The sequence below is a fragment of the Mastacembelus armatus genome, chromosome 7 (assembly GCF_900324485.2).
Source record: "Mastacembelus armatus chromosome 7, fMasArm1.2, whole genome shotgun sequence".
Taxonomy (NCBI): Eukaryota; Metazoa; Chordata; class Actinopteri; order Synbranchiformes; family Mastacembelidae; genus Mastacembelus; species Mastacembelus armatus.
The window spans coordinates 20843066-20868749 of record NC_046639.1 but is presented as its reverse complement, the minus strand read 5'-3'; the positions used below and the strand labels follow the sequence as shown (position 1 = coordinate 20868749).

General features: G+C 39.6%; 1 protein-coding gene across 1 annotated transcript in view; it reads right to left on the bottom strand.

Moving 5' to 3' along the window:
* klhdc8b (kelch domain containing 8B) overlaps positions 1-25684 on the bottom strand; it is an 89530-nt gene that overhangs the window by 35542 nt on the left and 28304 nt on the right. The window contains exons 2-3 of the mRNA XM_026333621.1: positions 5402-5566; positions 501-725 (exon numbers count right to left, since the gene is read on the bottom strand). Of these exons, the coding sequence (XP_026189406.1) occupies positions 501-725; positions 5402-5566 (390 nt within the window). The remainder of the gene's footprint in view (positions 1-500; positions 726-5401; positions 5567-25684) is intronic.

The window sequence follows — 25684 nt, the reverse complement described above, 5'->3', positions numbered from 1 at the left end:
AAAACTAAAACAAAACACACTGTCAACACAGAAAATAGTGCATTTGTAGTATAAACAAAACTGCAATGACACTGCATTACACTGTACAGGGATTCTCCACGGTACTCAGTGTATACTACTATTATTAGTGTAGGATTACAATTAAACCCGGACAACACAGCAGCACCACAATTAATTCTGATAGCTGTTCTTTCCTCTGTGAATTACAACACTATACCCCCACAAACTTCTGTATTTAATATTTAGCTTATAAGAAGATCTGATGAAACCAGAGCAGAAACCAGAAAACACCAATGTTAACTAATGTTATCCTGCTAACCAAAGCCATACTAACCTGTCAGTCAGCAACCAACATCATTAGCTTGGGCTGGGAAGGAGAAAGATAAAAAAAAAAAACAAAAAAAAAAAAAAGCGAAGTAGCCCCTGAAGAAAAGTCCTGATGAGTCCTGCCTTAAAAGTTCTAATGTTCGCATTTACTGTATAGTTAGGTCACTGCTTACCTTGATCCAGATCATACTCCTCCATGGTGCTAACGAAGTGAGGTCTGGAGTAGAAGTTATGTGGCCCCGGTTGCTGGAGGCCCCCCAGGCTGAAGAGGCTTCGGTCATTTGTGGTGCAGCAGGAGAAGGCCCTCCGGCTTGGGATGCAGGGGTAACGTGTCCAGCTCTTCGTCTCCAGGTCAAAAGCCTCCAGCGCCGTCACCGGTGTCTTCCCCTGACGGCCCCCTGGAGGAGGGCAGGAGAAATTTAGTGTCAAGACACATTTATGACGATAAAATGTCAATGAAGCATATATCTGTTAAAATCTATTGGGTTGATGATTCTGGACCAGCACCAGCTTACAGATGTATCGATTTCAATATGATAGTAGCAGGTACATGCATAAAAATCTGTCTAGGGTGCACCCCGGCTCTCAACCAACGTCAGCTGGGATTGCCTCCAACCCTCTGAGACCCTGGATTGTACCATGACAAGCAGAAGTTAGTGGATGGAAGGATGGAAGTTTTTGAATAAAGTCAAAGACTCACATACAGATTTTTTTTTTTTTTTGTGACTGTCCTTGTTTTGTTTTTCCTGTTTCCTTTCATTATTTTTAATCCCTGTTCTGTCACAAAGTCTAGCAAGCATGCAGACCAGCGCTGGGAGCACATTTCATTTTGGACAGGAAGCGAGGCACATCAGCAGGGTGCTCCTCTAGAACACATAAAAGCTGTTTACTTCCACAAATCAACATCACCTCACAAAATACAGCTACAAGGGGAAGGTAAAGTGGTGAGAGAGCGTACAGCAGGAAGCGAGAATGTGAATAATGGAAAAATGGGAGGAGAGGTTGAAGTTGGACAATGTGCGGAGATTTTTGAGAAAAAGGACAAAGAAAGGGAAGAAAGATACGTAGGAAGGGGTGATAAAAGCCGAGCGATGCAACCAAGCATAAAATACAGAAATGAAGAAAAGGAAATAGACAAGAAAATGAATCAATGAGAAATTGTGTAAAGCTAATACAGAGAAGAAGAGAATGTGGAGGAGTGTGAGAACAAAGCGGCAAAGGGTCAAATGGAGTGGGCAGAGTGGCATGGAGATCGATAGCAACAATGAGACAAATAGTTGAACTGAGTGGAAAGCATTATAGTGAAAAGGGTATGAGAGAAAAGACGAAACACTTCAGCTACATGGACTGTTGATTACAGAACAACAGTGATTTTCTTTAACACTGGATATTTTGAATTTTGCAGTCACTTTGAGTTACGGTGCCATATCATATAACCAGGGACATATTTTTGGATGTGACTATAAAATAAACTGAGGATTCATCACAGAGAGCTAAAACGAAACTGAAACCTCCAGGAAAACCTTGTTCAAAAGCCTGAGATTTGTAATAATGCTAATAAAATAAAAGTGTGGAATAAAGCTCACTCAACAGTCTATTCTGTGGTTTGCGCTGTTTATTTAGATCGATCTTTATTTTAATTAATTTATTTTATATTTAAGCAATATTTCCCATGAACCCTAGACATTCACTGGCTAAACCGAATGGCTTGATAGAAGAGGTGAGATGAGGGAGTCAAATGGTTGCCCTTAATTCAGACATGTCTGACAACAGCAGGACAGAACAAACTGTTCCTAAATCAATCTTCTCCTGCTGCCTCCGGAAAGTAATATATTAGTAGTTAGGCAGTTAGTATGTATGTGTTACTTCATACATTTAGTCATTTTAAACAGCCAGCCATGAAGGAGCTCTGAGCACGCACGCACGCACGCACGCACTATCTTTTTTTTTTGTGAACCATGTTACCATCAACTTATTTCTGCTTCCGGGGTTTGGTGCAGCACCTTTAAGTACAAATATAAATATGTTAAAAAATGACAAGTTGTGGTTCTGCATGGAGCTAAATCCAGCACAAAATGATTCTTCCAGCCTGAAAGGGAAGTGTTTACATGCAGCGGCGGATCGAGGTGGAGTACTGGGATTAAGCAACAGGAACCACTACTCCACAAGTGGCCAAGAAAAACAACAAGAAAATGCTGAGGAATAACTTGTGTTCTAGAGGCCTGTTGCTGTTACAATAATGTACCTACTGTTCCTACTGCAATTGAGGTTGTCCTTGCAGATACTGGCTGGTATAAACACTAATGACCATTTCTGATACGGACACATAACTTCAGTAGGAGGTGCAGCTGCAGAGTCAGCAAATCTGTTTTTTAATAACCCTTATTCAGTATTCCCTTAATTAAGAAGGCGCAATAAGAGTGTCATGTAATAAAGGAAATACTGTGTGATTAGATGGTTTTGATCATCCTTTCCTCGTTGATAGCTTGCTTTCAGTTGCATTTGTGAGCTGATTAGCACCCCTGATTATGTGGAGAGACGCACACACACACACACACACACACACACACACACACACACACACACACACACACACACACACTCACACTCACACTCACACTCACACACACACACACACACACACACACAAGCAGCAGGAAGCCTGATGGGTTATGTAATATGCCAGTAAGTCTGCTGTTGACTAGGAGCACAGGTTTAAAATCAAAGAGGGTTCATGCATACACTGCTTCAAACACACCCAGATGATCAGCAGCTGAAGATGCACCATGGATTCACAAGGCACAGTAAACTTTTTAAGTTCAGCCACTGAACAGACTTTACTTTCTTATCACATGTCTGAGAGAAAGACATAAATACATAAAACAGAGGTCTGTTTTATGTATTTATGTCTTTCTAAAACAAAAAGCATGAATCTACTATTACACTGCTCATAACTCTGTGTATAATGTGAATTAGTGTGATTAAACCCAAAAATGTGTGTGTGTGTCTGTGTGTGTGTGTGTGTGTGTATCCATGTGGGCTCACTCCAGACTGGCCATCCCTCTCTCCTTTGCACTTGCCAGGCATCATTAGCCATCCCAAGATGAATTAATGTGCTGAAGTCCTGGTCCACAGAGAAATTATGGATTTTTTTTGGGGGGGGGGGGGGGGGGGGCAAACTCCTCGTTTACAGCATCACATTTATCTTTTCTTGAAATGATTGTGATTTTAGAGATTAAGTCTCTCTGCTCTTTCATGCATATTGAGGCCAGCACACCCGTCTAAACTGTGATAGACAGCGCCTCAAAGGTCATATCAGTCCTGAATCACAGAAAGTACTACAGGGCGGGAACCAGTGGCAGCCATGTAGTGTACACAACTACAATCACTGCAGACAGTTTTATTATTTTCTTTCTAGTGTCACAGTCTATGAGATTTTCATTTCATGGTTCAGAGTAGCATGAAAAAAAAAAACTCCCACAGGTAAGACACAAGACTTGACTGGTACAATTATAAATCAGTGCAAGAGTTTAGTGAATGTGCACTAGAATAGCAAAATGACAGAAAACAGAGGGAAACTGTTAGACTGACTCCAAATGTGACAAAAACTCACAAACTAACATTATATCTCGACAGTTCAGCCCAGTAGAGCCTGCGTGCTCTACAGCAGCGAGAAAGGTGACGCCTTTCTAGACCACGTCCTCTGAAGGATGCAGCCCCTGACGTTCGACCCACCTTTTATGTGCCATATATTAGCAAGCTAATGTTAGTGTTATCAGTTGATTCTTCCTTGAGGTGAACGTTAGAAGTTGATTCACTGACAAACAACCACTATTTTTCTAGTTGCTGCCAATTAACAACTGAAGAAGAAGAGGTTGCATCAATATGATGTAACCACAAATTGCATTTACAAGTTGAATATGTTTACTCCATCAGTTTGTGTCGCATGTGTGCTCAGCTCTCTGCCACTGCACATAAGCAAACAGTCATTCACACAGTGGAGTGTGCATTTATATGGAAATGACCAAAGATCCTGCTATCAGGAGGTTCTAGCTACTTTGTGGTGCATACAGTATAGATGCTGTTGTTGCTTGTATCGTGCAGCAAAATGGAGCCATCTCTTTGAGAAATGCTTCTTCAAGTGAGGCAAAATGATTGTACCCGGCCTTGTGCGATTCTAATGTCTCTCTCAGCAGTAGTGTGAAATTTTGACCAAATGTCAATAAACAGTAACATGCCCCCCAAAAGAGACGCAGTGAGAACAAATGTAACCTCTGATCACAGATGGAAAATAACTGAATGACAATCGTGCTTTGAAGGAAAAATAAAACAGGACCTGCACTGAATACACATTTCCTTTTTTCTCTCTGGCAGAGCAGCTTTTAACTCCAGCTCTGTCCTTCTCATCAATATTGTAACAACACTGAGACTCCTCTGACCTGAGAGACACAATTTTGTCTTTCCATCAGTTCCTTAAAGTCACAAAGCTAAAAGGTTGATGGCGAAAATGCTCACACATCCCTGGGCACATGGTTCAGTGGGTGTCGCTGGAAAGGCAGAGGACAAACTATCAGCCTGGACTAACAACAATCACAAATAACAAATTGATTTACTCTGTTTATCTACTCTATATGAGCACTGAGTCTGCATCAGAGTAGCCTCGAGGTTCAAGGTGGTCCCATAACAGCAAAGCCTGAGGACTGAGACTATTTAAATAGATCGTTGCCAGTTGTTGATATCCTGAAGGAGGATACTCAACATGTCTCTGCTCGCTTTACAGCTTCCCCTAAACTCAACCCTCAGCTGACTTCAGAGAGAATGTGACTCTGCGTCTAAGAAATCAGAGACAAGCATACACTCAGTTGGCAGGTATCCCTGGCTAACACTAATGCAGTCTAATATGAATGATCGACCTTCATGAAGGTGATAATACTTTTGGTTTTGAGGTGTTGCAGTATGGTCATTGTGAAGCTGCTGCTCAAGACATAATGTTGATGATGCATTTCAGCAGCTTCTAAAAAGTAATTTGTGCACGCAAATGTTTACTTTGTATAAGAAAGATATCATTTCCTACCCATCATGTAGATTCTGTTTCCTCTCATGAAGGCTGTAGCTCCGTACCGCGGCGTAGGCATTGAGGTCATCGGCTGCCACTGGTCCTTCTCTGCTTCATAAACCCTCACCAGGGCCTGTGGGGTGGTGTCTGCTCCCATACCACCCAGTGCATACACCTTCCCATCTGCAGGGAGACACGAAGATACAAATATTAAAAGTTTTTAAAGAGTTTATTATCTTCTCTCCTGGTGCGACAGTGTGATCAATAGATATTCTCTCTCAATTTTTGATCCAGGTTAATATGAGATTAATGGAGAAAAAATGCTGCAAACAGTTTTCCAAACAGCCAGGGAAAGTGATGCATCACAGTGTCCTTTAGTCCCACCGTTTCTAACTTTGCTGTAATGTCCACTATTTGTCTCATCCATCTACAGCATCCAAACAATCTGCAATATTTACACCCGGGTCTTAGAATCTTCCAGATGACCCGCAAATGACTCACAAGGACAGACGTAAACAACTGCAAATACTGCAGTGTCATTAGAATACACAGAGAAGTGAGGGAGAGGCAAAGTGCAGTGCAAGCAAACATGGAGCTCCTGCTGAAATACTGCAGAGGGAGAGAAAAGAGGGAGAGGAGGAAATAAGTTAGTGCTATAGATTATCAGGCCATTAGCTCTCAGAAAGTTGTGACAACTTAAACCTCTAGGGGCAAGACAGAGAAAGACATGGAGGGAGCGAGGGAGAGCAGGAGAGGATGAGTCTCAGTCAGCGAGACAGATGTTAGATCCACAGAGCTGTGACTTAAACTGTGAAGAATAAAGCAGTAATAAATCTGTCACTCAGAATGCAGCTCAACACAAGTGTGATAGCCACGCAGGTCAGCGGTTAGAACTGAGCAATCTAATTTTACTGGTGTACCTAAAATAAATGATACAGCAAAAACACATCACATAAAGCATATGGCAATGCACTGGAATAGATATAGAGTTCTATATAAACATGTATGTCTGCTCCTCAGCTTGTTGAAGGACTAGGTTCAGATTGCTGGAGAGCTTGTCGGTTATGACTGCAATGAGGTTTAGCAAAACACTAATATTGTAATTGCAAAGACACTGGCCACAGCGTAAGCTTCAATGCTTTAATGAGCTGTCTATAAATAATAGCTGTATATTATCATCATTCATTTTATTTACTCTGATTTGTCCTTTCACTATCGTCTCTACAATGACTTTTAAAATTTTTTTTTTAAATTTTACTTTTTGGTACTGTGAGATTATCTTTATAATGCATAAGAATGGTCTGTCCTAGCTCTGTGAGGCTCTAATGGTAATGTTGAGAAAAGCCGAGTGCTAGTTAGATACCTCAACATTTAGACATATTTTGGCTGTTCACTATTTCACTCTGAACCACAGAAATTAAAGTGGTGCTAGAGGAAAGATCAGATCAGAAAAAGTCAGTACAGCCACACCACTCGCAGGGCTAAAAATAACCACAAGGAATACTAGAGCTATAAAATATTGAAATTAATTAACACCATATCTAAAAGACTAGAACAAGAGGTTTGGACTACTCTTACATTTTGTCTAAACATAGAGGAAATTTCTACATGAGAAAATTAGTAAATCTGACAGACGCTCTTAAACTACATTATTCATCGGTTTTGCATTAGGATCAATGTCTGTATCCCCACTGCAAAGAGAAAAACCTTACACAGCAATATACCAGAAAGATTAGTGACTTCTTGCTGATTTGCATCACGGTAAGCAATAAAGACAACTTGCTGAAAAAAAAAAACCAAGCATCATAATTTTACTCCAATGGGACAAAGTGCAATGCTGCCAACTCAGCTGGATCCTGAAGGGCCTGAGTACTTTTCAAGCCTAATGGCTTTCTAATAGTTTTTGACTAACTTTCCAAGTAGTTTTCCTGATGCAAATCATTAAATTTTACTGTGACAACCTGATTTAAATTTTGAGTTTTAGAGCAATGGTGAGGGTTAAGCCAACAGTGGTTATGGTTTGGGTTATAGTCCCCATAAGGGATCAAACAAACACCTACAGTGAAAAATAAGTATAAGTGCAAATAAGCATGCATACTTCAGGGACTGTCTATAATAGGACAAATTATTTCCCATGTGAGGTGTGTGTATGTGTGTGTGTGCGAATACATTCCAAATGACACGAATTACTGTCAAAACGTCCATCAGACTAAATTGCTTTCACATTTCCAAAGCCTCCTTTGTCGCAGAAGTATGATAATCATTTCCATGCACCAGACAATGAGATGAGAACCTGAAATGTGGAAAACAAGCCTTCACATGACTAAATGTCTAAAGTATCTAAAAGTCTGCTTTTGAATATGTTCTCCGGGGGAAGTGTAGCTTTTATCTGGGATTAAAACGCAATATGAGGCATGTGTGCGACTTTCATCCTGTATTAGTCATTGGGCCAAATATATTCTGGAAAAAGAGGATTAATGTATTTGGTAATATTTTATGTTACTTAATAGCAGCATGTTATTTTCATTTACATTATTCAACATTCAACATCAAAAAAAAAAAAAAAAAAAAAATCACTACAGAATAAAACTACAATTAAAAAGCTAACATAAAAAAAGTAGTTGCTAAGTTGTAGTTTCCTTCTGCAGAAGGAAGCTCAATGCACTGCAGCTTGGGAAAGCACCATGAACAAATGCAGAAAACACCTTCACCTCACACATACTTCATATCACTGCAGATAAAACCCATGCAAATACAGAAAATGCTACAAAACACTGGAAGTTGTACAGATTCCTCCACCACCTCCTCCAGGGAAGGAACAGCGGTTCTACTTCAGACATCAGAGCATGAACCCAGACATGCTGAGAAGGAAACTCATTTTGTCAATGGATCTCATTCTTCCCTTCATGACCCAAAGTCACAACTATAATGACAGCTGGAACGTACACGGGTAAATCTAGAGCTGCCTCACCTCCTTGCTACTTTACTATGGCAGTCTGTCACTGTGTTCTCATTAAAGTTGATATGGTACTGATCCATGTGCCAGTATCCAGACCTCAAAATGCTGTCAGCATCACTTCCTACACTAAGTTCTGGACACTAAATTCTGGTTCCCTCCCTGCCAGACAAGTGAGTTTCCACCTCCCCAGAGAAGGTTTTCACAGTCAGTTGTCCAGCATGCCAAAGCCCACACTGCATCTTGTCCAGGAAAAGCTGCACTAAATCATCCTGATAAATCTTTCTCCTTACCTGGAACTAACTTACCCTGGGAGACCCTACCAGGAGCTTTTACCACTTATAACACAGCTCAGTCACACATGCTATTTACTTGAGTTTCATTAAAGTCGCCCTGTATTGTTTTCCAGTAAACAATTATGTTTACATACTGTCATATCCTACAGACCCGATAAACACTTGTTTATCAGCTGATTTTAGTGCTGTTCAAACCTTTAAGGTCCTAATTGCACCAACACAGAGTTCCATAAAATGACTCATATTTTTTACATTTCATTCATATACAAACAGTACGAGTCTCTTCCTTCTGATAGGAGGAAGGAGGTTTCTTCCAATAAAAGGAGTATCCACCCCAGCTGCTAAATGCTGCTAAAGAGGAATGTGTTGGGTTTATCTGTGTATAAAGTGTCCTTTATTGCGATTTGGTGTTACATAAATGAATTTAATTGAAACTGAATATTTATGCAATCCTATATTTATGGTTTAAGACCATGATTACTTGCTGGCACACTTTTCATCTTCCTTTGCTGGTGCTTCATTTTTTACTTTTCCACCAACCAGTGGAATGGTGCAAAAACCCAGAGCCAGGAATATCTGAATACAGTGAAAATAGGGGCAGGAAAACCTCCTTGTGGTACTTCATCCAGTCTACATTAATGATCTAATACCAGTAATGTTGGCCTTGGCTCCAAATGGCCACAAAGACAATGAGTCAGACACAGCAGAGCTCTACTTGAACCCATGTGCTTTTATTTTTTGGCCCAGTCTCAGTCTAATCATACACAATCTCCTCTTATTAAGGAAGTTGTACTCTATTCGCTGCCTGTCACCCCTGGAGACACCATGGAAACTACAGTGTAACCTACAGAGTGTTGTTACGGGGTTGGCAGACCCCTGAGTCACTACCTGAAGCTAAGTGACAAACTAAATGTGCTCATGACGCGCTGTACTGAACATACAAAAACAGTGACGCACGAAACTGCAAATGCATCAGCAGAGCTGAAGGACAACAGTGAACGTTTGTGACTTATTACAGATTAGTTATGTATCCGTGTCCTTCTCTTTCATAACTACTGTATAAACAGAGTCACCTGCTTTGATTCCAGCACGACATCTTTCATCACTTGGCTCTTTCTTCTTAACATCCCACTGTCTGTCCCTCGTTTTTTTTTTTTTTTTTTTTAAATCAGCCATGCATCCTCCTCTCGCTGCTTACTTTCGCTTCACTTTCATCATTTCCCATCTCCATTTATTCCCATTTGGTCTATCACTGCTTCACCCATCCCTTCACAGCCTCTTTTTTTCTCTTGCCTATCATTTTATCCTTTTATCCTTCACTCTCATCTCTTTTTTCATTACTGCTTATCCATTTGCATCCATCCCTAATGCAGCACTGAGCTATTGGATGCTCTGCTACTGTAACTGCACAGAAAGATGTGGAAATGTTATGTTATTAAATGTTATTCTAAATGCCCATTCAGCCTTAATATTAAATATATTTTTTAATAATTGAGAAAAACATGACAAAGTTTAAAAAAGAAAGTAAGCAAAGAGAGGAGAAAGCAAAGGCAGATATTTCTAACCTACAAAATATCTGATGTACTTATAATCTGCTTTTCCTGAAACATTTTGGCAGATATGTAATTGCCGCCTGAGTTCAAATGGCCAGTGGATATTCCCATTGCAGTAAGTGTGACACTGCTAAAGCTGAAGGGTCATATATGTGGTAGGGATGGATTAATGGGCAGTTAGACACAGTGACTTTAACGCTACAGAGTTTGAGTCCTGGTTAAAGGGGGACTGATTTTATATATAAAGTTCAGTTTTATATATAAAGTTTCTCATGAGAACAACCTGTGAAAAATATCTTCTCTGGCTTTCGAAGTAAAATCAACCCATTCTCCTGTAATGCCCTTATACTGCTGCTGATAAATGGAAGATGATCTCCCACAGTGACATTTAAAGGGCACTGCACTCTTTCTAATGAACACTCGTCAATAGCAGATGAATAAAACCCTTTAACCTGCTGCTGGCTATAGACTCACATACACTACCTATAGATGGAGAGAGAAGAGGAGGGCCAGGGGTCCTGCATTTTAAGAGGATCAATCATCTTGGACCACTGTTACTCTACTTCTGAAATAAGTTATAATAATCAAAATGAAAAGAAACAAACACTTGAAATATATCAGTCTAAGTATAATTAATCTAATGAGTTTCACATTTTGAATTGAATTACTGAAATAAATCAACTTTATGATGATATTCTAATTTATTGAGATGCACCTGTACATCCTGACTTCATGAAGATGCTAATGTTCAGTTTTGCTTGAAATTACATACAGAGGCGATGATCCTACTGCCATTTAGGAAGTTGTGGTTTGTTGTGCTCCTCAGATGTATTGTGCTATATACTGAAATGTTCTCTACCTAATTTAAGTGAGGTTAGGCTAATAAAAAAATGTGTGTGTGTGTGTGTGTGTGTGTGTGTGTGTGTGTGGGTCTATATGTTTGTACATTTAGACTTGGCTCAGTAGATTTCCCAGGGTGAGCAGTAGCACGAAATAAAATGAGAGCAGACAGTGTTCGGCGCAGAACTGACATAAACCCAGGAGAATATTCTGAAATAATTATGCTGAGGTTTGTTTGAGCAGTCAGACAGTCCACTGAAACACTGAATTCAACACGTCATTGCCTTGAAGAAAGTATTACAGAAACTTTGTATCACTAGTGGGATTTCTCTGGATGCTGCAAAGCTACTAAGGTGTTATTGCTAATGGAGATATAAAATCCAGGTACTGTTGATATTCACAGAGTCAGCACTATTTAAAGCAATTACTCATTAACACACACTTCAAATCTGTCTCATACAAACATGCACTAAGGGCATGCAGAGCAGTCAGTACTATCAACATCTGGTCACATGCACAATCCACTTCTGTGTGACAGCAGTCTGCATCACTTTGTTAGTTAGGGCAGTTCTAATAGTGTTTAATGATGAATAACTCCATTGTCAAAACACATGAGAAAATAATTAACACAGAGGAGTGAAACAGGTTGTTAAATGTTTAACTTTAGGAGAAGCATTTATAGAGTAGTGTAAATACGACAAGTGATAAATTATTATTTCTGGCAACAGAGGTCTGTCGAGGACTTTTTAAAATCCCACATCTGTAGGATTGTAGTTCCCTCTGCTGTTAATGCACCATTCCACTCCGCCTACCAGTGAGAGTCTAAGCATTAACACACAGAATGAAGTTTGCTATTAAAAATCTCTTTCCCATCCACCAAAATTTAGACCTTATTATTACAAGTCAACATAATTCACAATTACAAGTGCCATAATAAACTGTTTAACAAACCGCCTTTAGAGAGCAGTAACTGAAAATCTGCCTCAATAAATATGATTTAATGGAAGTCAATTAATTTGCAGCAAGTGGCAACTTCTTACAAAAACCTATAATATATGACCATTACAGATATCACATTTCAGCTATTAGCGGTTGTCAGAAACAGTTTTAAATCACTCTTGTTAGTAAAGATTGCCATCAACAGGGTCTGAAAGACTCTAGAATCAAAACACATTTAATGTAATCATGTTTTTCTCCAGCTACAGCCTGGTCTGTACTTCCACAACAGCAAACCTGCAGCAAATGTCAATATCACCCTGGCAGTGACAGCTTTTGTTATAAACATCCAACCTCACACAGATTCTTTGGCTCGCTAACATTTTACTACCCGTTGTCAGTTTTGGAGCGGTATTATTTACAGTATATGCAAAGAATTGGAATTGGTTGAATAAGCAACAGTCTAGACTGTTCTGTATAACATTTGAGAGAAAAAATAAAACTCTTCCTCTTACAGGCAAAAAGTTGAATTCATATCTAACAAAATGCAACTATTCTCAGAGGTTTGCTGCTGTCTTACCTGCTCTATTATAACCAGTGGTTTAGAATAAATTTAGCTGTGCAGGGCACATTACTGAACTCACTGACTTTATGACTGTAAATGTACTGTTAGCACTTAGAGACAAAAGTTCTATTGAATTAAACACCAACAGCATAGTTTAATACACATTTTTCTTATCTTAAGATGATGGAGCACTTTTAGTCAGCTCATTACTTTTAATTACCTCCACCTTACCAGGCCTAGCACCAGCATGCAACACTACAAAAGTAAAATCGACTTTTCAACCTGAGGGCGAGGAAGTGACCTGTATAAAACATCTAAAACTGGTGGCTGCTGCAAACAAGAGCAGCTAGACGCCACGTGCCTTTCTCAAGGGCACCAAAAGGACGAAGAGGGGAGTGTTTGGAGCAGCAAGAGTTTTAAAACATCTACTCTAAAGTTACGTGTTTACTGCCATCAGCAGATTCCTCTGGACAAACAGGAAACAGGTCCTTCCTTACTTTTCCATTTCCTTCTCTGCTGTCATGCTCTCTCCTTTGCTTAACTTGCAGCCCAAACCCCTTTATTACCTTACCCGTTACTTTTGCATCTACTGAGAGTGACTTCTTGAAAGAAATGATTTATCTGACACTAGTGCACCTGCTGCTCTCCAGTAAGGCACCAATGCCAAACAATAATTACAGTATCTGTGTCTGTGGCACCTGGACTCATTAAGCTTTTTACTACTCTTGGTATGTAGGGACCTGGCAGCACTGAGCCCATGTCCTCTTTACACTTCAGACTGTGGTTTGGGAAATCAGACCCTCAGGAAATGAGCTTCTGATTTGATGCCCAGAGAAAAAAAAAAAAAGTCGATTAGTAGTTTACAGTGTAAGTCGAAATCATGTTTGACTGGAATCAAAGACTGCTAGCAGGATGTGTTAATTACTGCTGCTATGGCAAAGATAGAGACTGCTACTAATGAATCAAATGTGCAAGTTTTCCAATTACTATATTTAAAGCATAAAAGCAGAGTTTTCTGTCTGACTGAAGCTCGTTTCCAAGGCAGTGTTTTGGTATGTTGAGGGTTACTAGGCACAGAATAGAATTAGTGCAATGATATACACTCACAGCACTTCAGGTCTTAGCATTGCAGCAGGGAGACATACAGTGTACTGTTGTAGTGTGCTTAAGGATGAGTGAACATCACCGTTCCCTTTAAGGGGCCAATACCTCCTGAAAAACACAGCAAACCACAGATTTCTACTGGAAAACATAACCCATAACTAACCCATATAGAATGTTTCAGTTAATACTGAAATCACAGAGAAACAGCATATATTCTCTGTTTGTTCAATGTTTCTGCAGACTTAGGCAGAATGGCTCTGAATAAAAGAGAGGCTGCCATGTGAACTGTCACTCCCTGTATGTTTCTAAAGCAAAACTGCAGTGCTATGCAAAACCTTTGTCTTGAACCTTGTAAGTAAACAAGAATATTCTGATTGATTTTAGACCTACTTTAAATTCACAATGAAGCATCAGCTGTGGCCATTGATCTCAGCTGACACAAGATAAAGTGCATGGTGTCAAGGAAAAATAGGTGGATATTGATATCTGGCAGCTTCTCCTCTATGCAGACTAACTCATCCAGAACATTTCATTTCCTGCATGCACTGAGCTGCACATACTCTATGTGCATCTATATACGTTTACAGTGAGCTGAATTGGTTGTAAATCTCTTATGCTCCACATGTGATGAGTCCTTAACGGAAGGTTAAACAGAAAATGTTTTTTTTTCCTACATGCTGCTATTACACATCCTCATTTCAAGTCAACTAAAATACATTTTCCTGCTGTCTTACAAATACAATGTCTGCAGCTTTTTGCCTGTACACTGTACACACATTCTCACACATTGATTCTGATGGACATCCATCAGAGCAGCTGATTACTCTCCGCAGTCGCCTGTTGCTTCTTCCCTCTTCATCCTGCACTAATCAGATTTCTTGTAAAGCTCCTGGTGAAATGATGGAAGCAAGTTAATGAGAGCCTCTGTTAAGTGCTGCTTTAATTTGTGAGCCTTGAACAAAGCAGAGAATTATACTGTAGATTCTGCCTGCAGATCCAACAACAGAATGTGTTTTGTTTTTGTTTGTTTTTTTCCACCACACCAAAGACTAAGAATATGTGTCAACACTACAGGGTATTACTGGGTGGGTATCACTTTGTAGCGTTACGATTTGAATGGGTTGTAAACAATAATTTTAACATGAACGATTTGTTTTCTATAATATGAAACAAATATTTCATGATAAAACATCATTGAGAAAAGTTAAATTGCCTAGTTGTTAGCTGATGGAGTCGATGTACTTAAATATAATGTTAGATTTGTCATTAATGGCGGTTACATAATCAATTCAAAAAGGTCTTGGGTTAAAAACTGTACTTCACAGTTAACGGAACCGGGAAAGGATATGGAGCAGAAACACTAGTGCCAAGTGTGAATGAATGTAACCTCGTGTGTGGACATGAGGTAGATCCTGGGGAATTGTGTGAGTGTGTGTGTGCACAAACACTGTGTTTTTATGTGAGATGAAGATGATGAGATACAGAGACAAGCCAGCTGTAATTCTGTGCTGCGTGTCCTTGTTTGTCAAACACAAGGTAGTGGACATAAACCTAAAGTGACAGCTTGGTGATGCAGGCTGCTGCTCGACACACACTCTGCACTCCCCCCCCCCCCACCACACACACACACGCAGGCACGCACACACGCACACACACACACACGCACACACGCACACACACACTCCATCAGTCTTTGGGTGTATAAATCTTCCTGTTACACGTATGGTCAGACAAGCTTGCTTCCCCCACCTCTGTCTCTCTCACTGATGCAGACACATTCTGATTTCTCTGATCTGTCCTGTTCTGCAGATGTGACAGGGGTGATTGTGTTGTTTTGCCTGAGCTGTGGTGGCTGATGACAAGGCAGCGACACAGCAAGCCATGGCATCAGGCTTTGACTCGCACAGTTCATACACAAGACCAAAAACAACATCATTACCCATCATTCTGTGGGTGTCAACACTGGCACAAGAAAGCAGCGGCTGCCTGTCATGTCAGACTACAAAACACAAAAAACGTCAGTGTGTATAAACATCTTTTTGAGATGGTTCTTCCTGGGCAACACAATGAGCTGGATGGAAAACATGATCAGATACTGTACACTGACACAACTACACACTCACTAACACAAGCATGCAGGCTTCACGGTGTTAATCTTAAAGGGTCAGTGCACCCCAATAAACAATTGTGCTGTAGTATCTGGCCATAGCCAGTTTTGGTTTAATTTGCCCAGATTCAAGATGTGAAGATAGTTTTTTTCACCAATAAAACTGTTTCATTTGTGGTGGAAAAATCACATTTAACAAAATATCCTCATTCCTAAAATAATGTTGTGGTTCAAAGTTATTTTTTTCTGAAAACCTGAAAAATTCATAAACCAGTGCATATAAATCCTGTCATACAAATCCTGTATGACAAATCATACAAATCACCATATAATATTAGACTGATCAGAGTCATAGTCAAAACAACCACTTACGAACCAATAACCAAAACATCACTGCACAAGTAAAATAAATAATATATTTTCTGCAAAAGCATGTTAGTGAGTTATATGGCAGCTACAGTAGCTCAGCTGGCCCTGTGACTCTTCATTAAGCTTTTATATATTCTGCAAGGACATGAAGATGATCATCATTTTTGCACCTTTTCTTAGAAATGTGCTGTTTTGTGTTCAGCTATCCAGCAGTTTTTATCCACTCAAATTTTACAATCTAGTGTAACTACTCAAGTTCTGCTTCCTCTAAACCCACAAGTATACAAAAAAAAAAACAGAATTTAAATGTTTAATTCTCTTGAGACATGATCACTGCCTTAATAAATATGTTTTACTCTAAAATAAATAGATGGGGGCAGTTACCACAGTGAGAACAACTTCTCTGGAGGAGACACATTAATCCTGATCTGAACCTCAAAATGGCTGACAAATATGAACGATCAACCAATAATACTCACAAAGCATACATCGACAAGTATCCTTATCTTTTGGGAAATAAAGATCCACATTCAAAGATTACATCAACTATACACCTGGGTGTCTTTGTACTGTATCAGCAGTGTTACTCCACTGTGTCTGACAGTGTTGCGTGTTCCTCTGGCGTGCTCCGTGGTGTGTAATATTTGGTATACTCAGTGGTATTACGTGATTTGATGGGATCGTTAGCTGATGTTGTGCTGAGAATTTCGCTGAAGTAACACACAGATTCACCAGTACAGCAGAGCATAACCAGACAGATGGCTGGGATTCTCTCAGACCACAAGAGCTTTAACAGGCCGCAGACGCACTGAGACACACAACAGGAACACATCCCATCACACTGTAGCAGTTAGACAGAAAGGCAAGAGTCTTAGGGGCAAGACGGAATTAAAAGGAATGGAATTAAAAACCAATTGAGATCAATTTGAAATGTAATCATTTTTAATGTATGTGTTGATCCTGATTTAGCAAATTCCTTTAAATCATCAAATCACTTTTGAACTGAAAATTTGACAATGACTTCACAGAGTTTGAGGTCACAAGTCACTTTCTTTCCTTTCAGTTTGCATTTACTAGACTGGCTTTTTACATAAATGTGGAACAGTGAAATGTGATGTCCTTCCCGCTTATACTGTAACTCCCTGCACTGCTCTCACAATGCACATTACAGGGGAAACTAATCTTGCAAATGACATCCCTCTTTGGAACTGGTCAAAAGGCCCCATTAGACTCCTGCAGCTGAGAAGCAGGGACAGTTAGAAGGGCTTTGTCAGATGCCCTGAGAGGCCACAAGTGTACATTAAAGTTTTAACACTCAGCAATTTAGTATTTTTCAGTTTCATACCAGGAGCTAAAACTAGAAATGATTTACATCTTAACTTGGGTTTTGTTTTTGTTGTTTTCCACAACAGCTTTAAAAGTCAAAAACATTAACTAAATCAACAGTGAAATGAATGATTGATTATAGCACTGTTATTTTTCCTGTAGGTTTTGCCTAGAATAAAAACAACTTTCCAAAAATTACATGAATATTTCTTTATCTTCCCATTTACACTTAGATACTACTCTATCTGTCTGTATCCCACTACAGACAACAGTGCTCTACATTCATCAGCTTTTCACTGCAGCACAGTGTGATGAATGTTGTACATTTACCAGTCATCCAGTAAACACTGACTCAATCTGCACTGTGTCACCAGACTCACCACCCAAGTGTCTTAGCTACCTGAGAGTGACTGTGCTGCTTTCCTTCTAAGGTAAACTTTGTGTCACCCTCACAGGAAGCCATTTTTAGCTGCACTCGACACAACACGTCTAGCAGGCATTCATAGAAATGTAAAGCTGAAGAACAGCCCTGTTTTCTTAATATCTTATTTAATAACAGTGATTCTCATAAAAACGGGTCATATAAGATTAAAGAGCTAAAAGAAGACACAATGTATTTTTAACAACATGAGTCAGTTTTCAAAAAAGTACGATGCTGAAATGTTCTGCAATTACCTGCTCAAACTAGAGCCCCAGGACAGGACAGTGAGGTAAGGAGGAGTCACTCAAGGCCTCAGAACAACCTTCCCCTTATGAAAATAATGACTAATTTGACAGCCACCTATGTGCACACCTCATTTCCCTGCATAGAGTAGAGCTAAAGGAAAATGTAGTCCTCCCCCAAAGCAGAGTGTGTTAACATAACACGACTGTCCCAGTGTAATAATGTTGGTGCCACACCTTTAGCTTTCTCCTGACAGACATCCCATTACACCACATACAATGTTCAGATCAGATAATTAAATTGCAGTACACTTACTCAGGACACACAGGCACAAACTTAAACGCATCACACTGTCTCCCTCTCACACACATACAATATCACACACTACAGCATGGCACAACTTCCAGGTAGTAAGTCGGTAGATAAATTATTCTCCATTACGGTGATGTGTTTCTTGACAATGGGCCATTAGCGGCGGATGGCATGCTGTTAAGAATTTGATAACTGGTAGTTTATTTGCTCAGGGCAGGTCTGAGTCATTTGTCAGAAACAGAAAATTTAGATGGGAAAAGTTTTCTGTTTTTGCATTTTCATTACTGAAATAAACCCAATGTCACAACTCTGTTTTCCCAGTTTCTATATCTCAGTTATCATCAATCAAATATTAACATTAAAGGTGCTGATGCACCAAGTGAACAGTCCACTGCCTGTCACCTTCATGCTAGTGTTGAGTATTTTTGGCAAATCAACCATAATTTTCCCGTGTTCACCACTTCTTCAGTGGCTGTTCAACCAAGTGAGCATATTGAGTTGGTGGACAGTTATCAAATTTAGACTGAGCTGAGATTTAGTCTAAAGGGACCTGATGTTTAAGAATCCACATTTAACTGTCTTAATTTTATGAATAAATCCTCGTGTTAACTTCTGATTTATATGGTCCAGGAAGAGAGAGAGTCTTTATGGAGCTTGGGGTTGACAGCTCTAAGGAAACTACAGAGGCATTTTTATACTGAGTCTCTGTGTCCTGATCCCCACTCTGGATTGTCAAACAAACAAAACGCTCCACACCTGCTAACGTGGCTAGGCTAACTGGCTGTGTGAGGGTGCGGAAATTTCCAATTCAATGATCCTCGCCAATCAAAGCTACCACAAGCTCACACTTATTACACGTGTCGTTATGACTAAAGGAGGCAGAGAAATAACTAGACATGTGGCACACTGAGCAGGAGAGACAGGGAGAGGCCATGCTAGCAGCTAGCTGAGCTAACTGCTAGGCTAACGAGCCGGAAGTAACAAGTGGAAGTTTACTTTATTGTTAAATCTGCCACATGTAGAGCACATACTCTCAGACCCTTGGTGCATACAGATAAACTCTAAAACTAAATAGTGCAACGTAAAAATTACAAATAAGGGTATGAAAAATAAACTTGGATGAGATAAAAGTAAAATCAAGTTAAATCTAAAAATACAGTGCTGGACAAAAAAGACGGTCATTGACTAGTACAGGAATGTATAACAGTTTATGACTTGTACAGAGAATCCAGTTAGTTTTTAGGTGTGTTTCATAGAGCTAATCTGTAAACGAGCTGTACAAACACACACCACAACGCGCTAACAACCGAAAGAGAATTCGCTTACCGGAAGTGGCGTCACCAACGTAAGTCCCCGAACAGGAAGCCGACTTGTGACCGAGGTCAAACTGAAACATCTGCTGGACGGATTAGCAGAAAATGTGTGTTTTCTGCATATTTCCATAGTTGCTCCTGTATATATGTATGTATATATAAAACCTGGATTAATTCATTATAGAAAACAAAACTGGCGACACGCCGCCATAGGAAAGTGCGAGTAAATGCGTTATTGTTTTCTGTAATGAATTAACACGTTAAAGTCCCAGCCCTACATTAAATGTTGGCATGAAAATACTGCTACATGCTAAACTAAGATGATGAATATAGTGAAACTATACATATAACATTTTATTTAATGATTCTGCAGGTTATTCATCAATTGATCATTCGTGTATTAAGTGTTACAAAATCGAAAAATGGTGCAACTTCACAGAATTCAAGACAAAACAATATAGAATTTATAAAACAAAGTAAGAAATCCTCTTTTTGACTGATGTGAACTTAAATAGGAATATTTTTTCATTATCATTTTAATTTAATAATTGTAGTAATATTTTTTATCTTGATTAACTGACAACTCATCTCAACCCTAAAAAATAATGCTAGTGAATAGTGAGAGATGTACTCGGAAGAAAAGCAGGGAGGTAAAATTATTGCTGACAAACCAGCATGAATACCCATATCACATAAGCCTCCAACAGCAACCAGCCAGAGTCCACTATGCTCAGAGGGTCAGTGTAAATTAGTGAGGACACAGAAATATACACCATGAGAGTACTGGATACTTGTTGCTCTGCAGGCTGAACTGTTCTATTATTTATAGCCCAGGTCCAGCACAAGGCATGTTCTCAGAAAGGGTCAGTTAGCACACGGTTATGCTAACCATGTATGTGAGGGAAAAATAAAAGCCTCTTTTGGGCCTCCTTGCATATCCTGTAAACCTGACCTATTTCAGGAAGCACAGCCAACCTGCCCCTCAGACATGAGATGGGATGAAGAAATTGAGCATAAAACTGATTTTAAAGTGGAGGATGACAATATAGCACATAAATCCAATAATGTCATATGAAAGAAGGCTGGTTCAGAGCTATTACATTATTGAGGTTATCCACTGGGCAGTTCCTGTCACTTACACTTCATTCACTTTGGCCTATGATGACCATACCTGTACAGCAGTGTCTGATACTGACAAAGTAAAGAAAACAAAAACACCCAATTCTCTATGAGACACTAAATAAAGAGGTAAGAGCAGATTTAGGGATGTGACTTAAAATATGGCGACAGACAATACTGATACAGTACTGTATCTGAGGCTGAATGCGACACAGAAAATACTAAACAAAGGCATCTCATGTGGCAGAGCTGAAAAGCATGAGGTAGGTGTTCATTTTATGCCTGTTCACTGACACCACATCGTAGGCTTCACTTACATTTATGCTAAAGCTGACACTGCTGGCTACTGTTGGAATAAAACTAAAAGACTTGCAATTACTTTAGACCAGGAAGGCAACAGCAAACTCACCAAGAGACTCTGACTTCCCAAAACCTTATAACAATCAGATTAGTGATCATTTGTAATTTTCTTTTCAGCCCTACCTATCATCAGACCTACAAAATCAGTTATTCCTTAAACATCACCATCTATCTCACTACACACATAGAAAGCTGATCAGTTCCTTTGTTCAGTCAACCAGGCTGTCAAAGCACCTTCCAACAACTCCAAATTCCTACCGCCTGTGCTGTAGGTCAGCTGGTGTTTGAGTGAGAAACGTCTGGATCATCAAAGAGATGGGTGAAAGTAAAAGACAGGAGCCATTGTGTGGGAGATAAAACTGCTCAGGCGTCACACTGACTCAGAGATATTATCCTGATGGATAACTCAATACCCCAACCTGACAAAGAGCTATGAAGACAAGCCTGCACATATCCCCTTTTTTTCTTTTCACACTTTTCTCCCTGTGATCAGATCCTCTGGAGGTCTATGTGGAAATAATCCAAAATGACACAAACGCAGCATGTTCTTCTTTAAATCAAGAAAGGAACCAATTTATTTATTATTTTATGGTGAGTTTCTCTATTGGATTTTAGATGTCGATTTTGGCCTTGAGTTCTGTATGAAGCCTGAACAGTTCTGTGTATGTGAAAAGCCCTGACTTCAGTGTGTGATGCACTTGAGGAGCTCTATGGAAGAGTAATAACAGCAGCTGTGAGTGGCAGCACTTATTTAAACAGCTTAATTGGCTCCAGGACGAAGCCATATTGCGTATTTGTTAACCTTTAATTTACCCAATGGGGATTACCTCCACAGACTCTGTTGCTACAACAAGCCACATCAAATTCACAAGGGACCAACAAACCCTCTTATGTTTGGTTATGGAACAACTCAGCTGGACCTGTCTTATATTCAGTGCCTTGCTAAAGGGCACATCAGCCGCCTGGAAAGATAACCTTTATCACTTGTTATTTATGCTGAATTCAAAATGTCACTCTTCTAAAATCAGATCTTTAACTCCCACAGCGTGAAGTGATATATTTATTATCAACACTGCAAATGGTTTAGTGTATGGCGCATCAGTTCCAAATCATACTAACAGCTATGAAACCAGATAAATGAGGAAACAGGTGAGGTGGGGTGTGAGCAGGTGCTCTGAAGGTTGCATTCTGCAATCTCACCACTAGATGCTGCTGAATCTTTCACATTTTACACATTGCACCTTTAATATAGCTTGTGTCTTATTTTTATAGTTCTGGCCAGTTTGATAACAATGAAAGCTAAATGATATCACCTGCAAAGCGCACACATGTGAAATGTCAGTAACAATCTGTCTATAATGCTGTCTATAATAATGCTAGGGCTGAACCTACTCTGAACTCAGGTTTTTATCAGCATTAAAAAAAAAAAAAAAATTCAGTCCATCTTATCATCAGTCAAAGCACCTTCCTGCAACTCACCAACATTCCAGACTCACACATGTAGAAATAGGAAATGAGTGGTGTGGTTAAACAAGCAGACAACCTGTTTGGATCTATGTATTGACCAACAGCTAATGTGACGACTGCCTGCAACTTCCAGAAGGCCTGAGTGTGTTTTTAGATTGTGCAAGAGAAATAATTCAAGGATGCAGGTGAAGCTGGTTGGTTTAGTAAATTTATATCTATTTAACCAACCTACGTCCAATTAGGTGCTAAAATAAGTGTTAATAAACCAGAATGATCCTTCACCAGCAACCAGTCATGTTTCTCCCTGCCCTTTTGTACTCTGTTAGCACATACTGCAGAAAGGAAGAGAGTCAAAATCCACAGTGAGTCCTATAGGACGTCTTACATCACAATCCTCATTAGAGCTGAGATCCCCTTGTGTGTCTCTCTGTCTCTCTCTCACACTCACACACACACACGCGCGCTCACACACACACACACACACACACACACACACACACACACACACACACACACACACACACACACACACACACACACACACACACACACACACACACACACACACACACACACACACACACACACACACACACACACACACACACACGTCCAAGGAGGGGCTGCCATCAATAATGAATCCAGGTGACACACACAGCTCAGCTGCAATCAAGCACAACTGTATGCCCATGGACTGGTCAGCTACATATACTGGGTGTCTTTTTCAGATTAAGGGGAAACCCAGCCAGGACAGGAGCACACGGGGATATCATGACTGTGAGATATAATACTGTGTTTCTTATTAAACCTGTGCAACATGGCCAAACTATGAAAGACAGAACTGTTTGCTTTCTCCTGTAACCAGCTTGTTGCTACATGCACGAATGAACCAGCTAATGAATAAACATTCTTTCACCCAGTTTGAGTTTTCCCCTCAACATAAAGTCTCACCTCAAAAGAATGTCAAATATTTGTCATGATAATAAGGTGTATCTGATGTCATTTTCCTTTACCAGCAGTCGTAGCACCACTTTCCTCTGTCAGCGGCTGCATGCAGCTTGATGTGGCACCCTGAGAGGCTGTTGAGAAAACATGAGGAAGTAGAGACAGCTCAAAGTGTTTGTCCCATCTGTATGCTGGGCCACATGTAATTACAGGCACTCCTGCATTTGCCTTTCACTGCAGAGGCCAGCTTTATATTTTATGCAAATCTGTGATAATTTAAGGACGTGAAATTTCATGCTGAGTTTCATGATGCATTGTTTATGCAGTAGAAAGAGTGAGCCTCAACTCTGTCATAATGACAGTGTTGTGTAATTTGGTATATATAGAAAATATAAATTGGCTACATGCAAACAAATCAAACAATGAAATAAAGTGGGATAGATTATAAATCATGATATGCTTTGTATTTTTATATACGCATATACTGTATCATAATTGAACAAAAATACACATCAGTTGGCTCGTCATCAGGTATGCCTAGCACATCTTATCTAAGAGTCCTATAATAAATCCTTCCCACATTCAGGTTAAAAAAATGTTTCAGAGACTGTCAATTTGGAGGCTGCAGTGCAATGTGGTGAATTATACCGTCTTATTCCAACAGGGTTTCTATTATTCTGTCCACCCCATTAATATTAATGAGGACAGACAAAATAACAAATACATCATAGGCATCATAATGATACGCTGCTCTGGTTCTGTTCCCTGGCTGCGACTGGACAATTGATTGCTTCTCATTTTTAAAATGTTGCCATCCTGAATACTGAAGCTTTCACCAAGTTGAACATAAAACTTTCTAAGACCTTTAGAATACCAACAAAAACTGCAGTATAATAGTAGTTTAAATTTATAAATGTACCTTATATAGGGGCCTATATTGTGGAACTACTGTATTTATTATAATATCACATTTTTCAGCATGTTCCAGGAGCATATAAACAATAATTCCAAATGAAATTTAGATTAAGAACATTTATGTTCATGCTAAACTCTAAGTCCTAGTGTAACACAAGTAAAGACTCTTTTTATCAGCATTAAAAAAAATGCTGATAGACTACAGGCTATAATTAGTTTAATTAGAAATGCGACTTATACTCCAAAAAACACTTATATATGTTTTTTTCTGCTCAACATGGCTATTTTTGCTTAAAGCGACTCAAAATTCGGTTCAACTTAAAGTCTGGAAAATAAGGTAATTAAATAAATGCTACCTGGACTCAGAGAAGTGCCACAAAATAGATCGATAGATTAACAAAATGAAAAATCCTGAAGTCAGAAAAAGACATGTCCATTTTGAGCTTCCTCAAACAAATTATCTATCTGGATCCCATAAAAATGACCAGGATGTTGAGCATTTTCTGTATTGAGATTTCAATGCAATAAATAAAATGGAAATACTTCACTTTCACTATGTCTTAATTCATTTTATGTAGGCATTTTTAATCTGTAACCCTGGACCTCTCTGAGTTAAGTTTTAATGCGCACTGCTCAGACTCTTCACAGATGGGCACTGGTCCTCAGTGCACTGCAGAGGCAGACCATTAATGTGTGCAGGTATGAACACAAGAGAGTCTCTAGGGATCAGAGTTTTTTGCTTTCATATTCCTCCATTTCCCTGCTTCTCTCTCTCTCTCTCTCTCTTTCTCTTTCTCTGTTCTGACAAACAAGTTGGCTCATTAATGCACAAATGACAGCACCTTGAGGAACAGGACTTCTTTATATAACCCAGATCTCTCTAGTCTGTATGGATGCAACAGAAGAGACAGTGAGGGATTCAGACAGACAGAGGCGTCTACTGAAATGGGAGCCAAAGAGAGAGAATTCAGGGGTACACCCCTCCTGCAGCTCACCCACACACTCACAGATTACCTGAAAACTGACACACAGACCAAGCCATGCAGCTTTTTGCCTCTTGATCTCTTTTCTTTCTTCTCTGATCAACCTCTGATGCACTTCTCTTCTCACCATATGCAGAGGCAGCATCTCATGTGTTCAGCCCTAATGCTCTT